The sequence below is a fragment of the Grammomys surdaster genome, unplaced genomic scaffold, assembly GCF_004785775.1.
Source record: "Grammomys surdaster isolate TR1022 unplaced genomic scaffold, NIH_TR_1.0 344, whole genome shotgun sequence".
NCBI classification, from domain to species: domain Eukaryota; kingdom Metazoa; phylum Chordata; class Mammalia; order Rodentia; family Muridae; genus Grammomys; species Grammomys surdaster.
This window is the reverse complement of record NW_021604763.1, coordinates 2,013,926-2,015,113: the sequence shown is the minus strand read 5'-3', so window position 1 is coordinate 2,015,113 and position 1,188 is coordinate 2,013,926. Positions and strand designations below refer to the sequence as shown.

Sequence of the window (1,188 nt, the reverse complement as noted above, 5' to 3'; positions counted from 1 at the left end):
AGAGAGAGAGAGAGAGAGAGAGAGAGAGAGAGAGAGAGAGAGAGAGAATTGACAGTACTAAAATTTAAATACAGAGGCTAGGCATGGTAGTAGACACCTTTAATCCCAGTACTGAGGAGGCAGAGGCAGTAGGATCTCTGTGAGTTCAGGGCCAGCCTGGTCTACTTAGTAAGTTCCAGGACAGCCAGAGCTGTTACATAGAGAGACTCTGTCTCAAAAAAAAAAAAAATAAGTACAGAAACACCTCTGTAAGCAACGATCTTTCTCTTAGAGAAAGATCATTATACCTGCAACTGGGAGTCTGTGATGAATACGTCCCTTCCCCTGTTAGCCAGGGGACTATGGTCCCCTCATTTCCTCTTCCCTGTCTACCCTCACCTCCCACTCTTACCCAAGTACGTACATGTTTGAGTTCAAACAGAACTTGCCGGGTCAGCTCGATGCGCTTCTTATTCACGTGTTTGATGGCAACAACATTTCCCTAAGGTGGGGTGGAAGTAGAAAAAGACACTGAGCCTCAGAAAGATCCGAGAAATGCTGGAGAACCGAGAGCTCTCAAGAACTTGGCTGGGAATAGCGGGGGCTATGAGGGGCAGAGGTTCAGGGGAAGAGGTGGCAGATGGAGATGAGACACAATGAAATGGTTGGGAACCAGAACAAGCAGATGATGCTTCACCTTGAAGTGACCGGTGTTGGCAAAGATCTGGTATTTCCCATGGGCTGTCATGAGCGAGCCGTAACTGGATCCCCGCTGGGGCCAAGGGCAACATGGAGGCGGAAGGATGAAAGGAACATTAGATGGTGGTGGTGGTGCAAGGGTCTGTCATTACAGGCCAATGTGCTGGGAAAGGACCAGGGAAAGAGAGAACAGGAAGGCAGAGGAAGGCAGAGGGCCAAGGGCTCACCAGCGACAGCGTCAGGCGACTGCCTGCACCTTTGTGATATCTATCCGAGTTGCCAAACTGCAGTTCTTCCCAGCGAATGCGCCACAGCATGCTAGCCAGCTCCTTCTCCAGCATCAGTTTTCTGTAAGGACTGCATATCTCAGTGGACAGCCAGGCCCTGTCCTGCCGCCCACTAAGCTGCAACTGTTACAGGATTGGGACATGGATACTCAGTGTCAAAGGCAAAGTGGTTTGGTTTGGTTTGGTTTGGTTTGGTTTGGTTTGGTTTGGTTTGGTTTGGTTT

General features: G+C 49.7%; 1 protein-coding gene across 1 annotated transcript in view; it reads right to left on the bottom strand.

The window, feature by feature from the left end:
• The window catches only part of Npr2 (natriuretic peptide receptor 2), a 19,790-nt gene that overhangs the window by 7,501 nt on the left and 11,101 nt on the right, over positions 1-1,188 (bottom strand). Inside the window, exons 8-10 of the mRNA XM_028779099.1 lie at positions 906-1,026; positions 677-751; positions 404-481 (exon numbers count right to left, since the gene is read on the bottom strand). Coding sequence (XP_028634932.1) covers positions 404-481; positions 677-751; positions 906-1,026 — 274 coding nt within the window. The remainder of the gene's footprint in view (positions 1-403; positions 482-676; positions 752-905; positions 1,027-1,188) is intronic.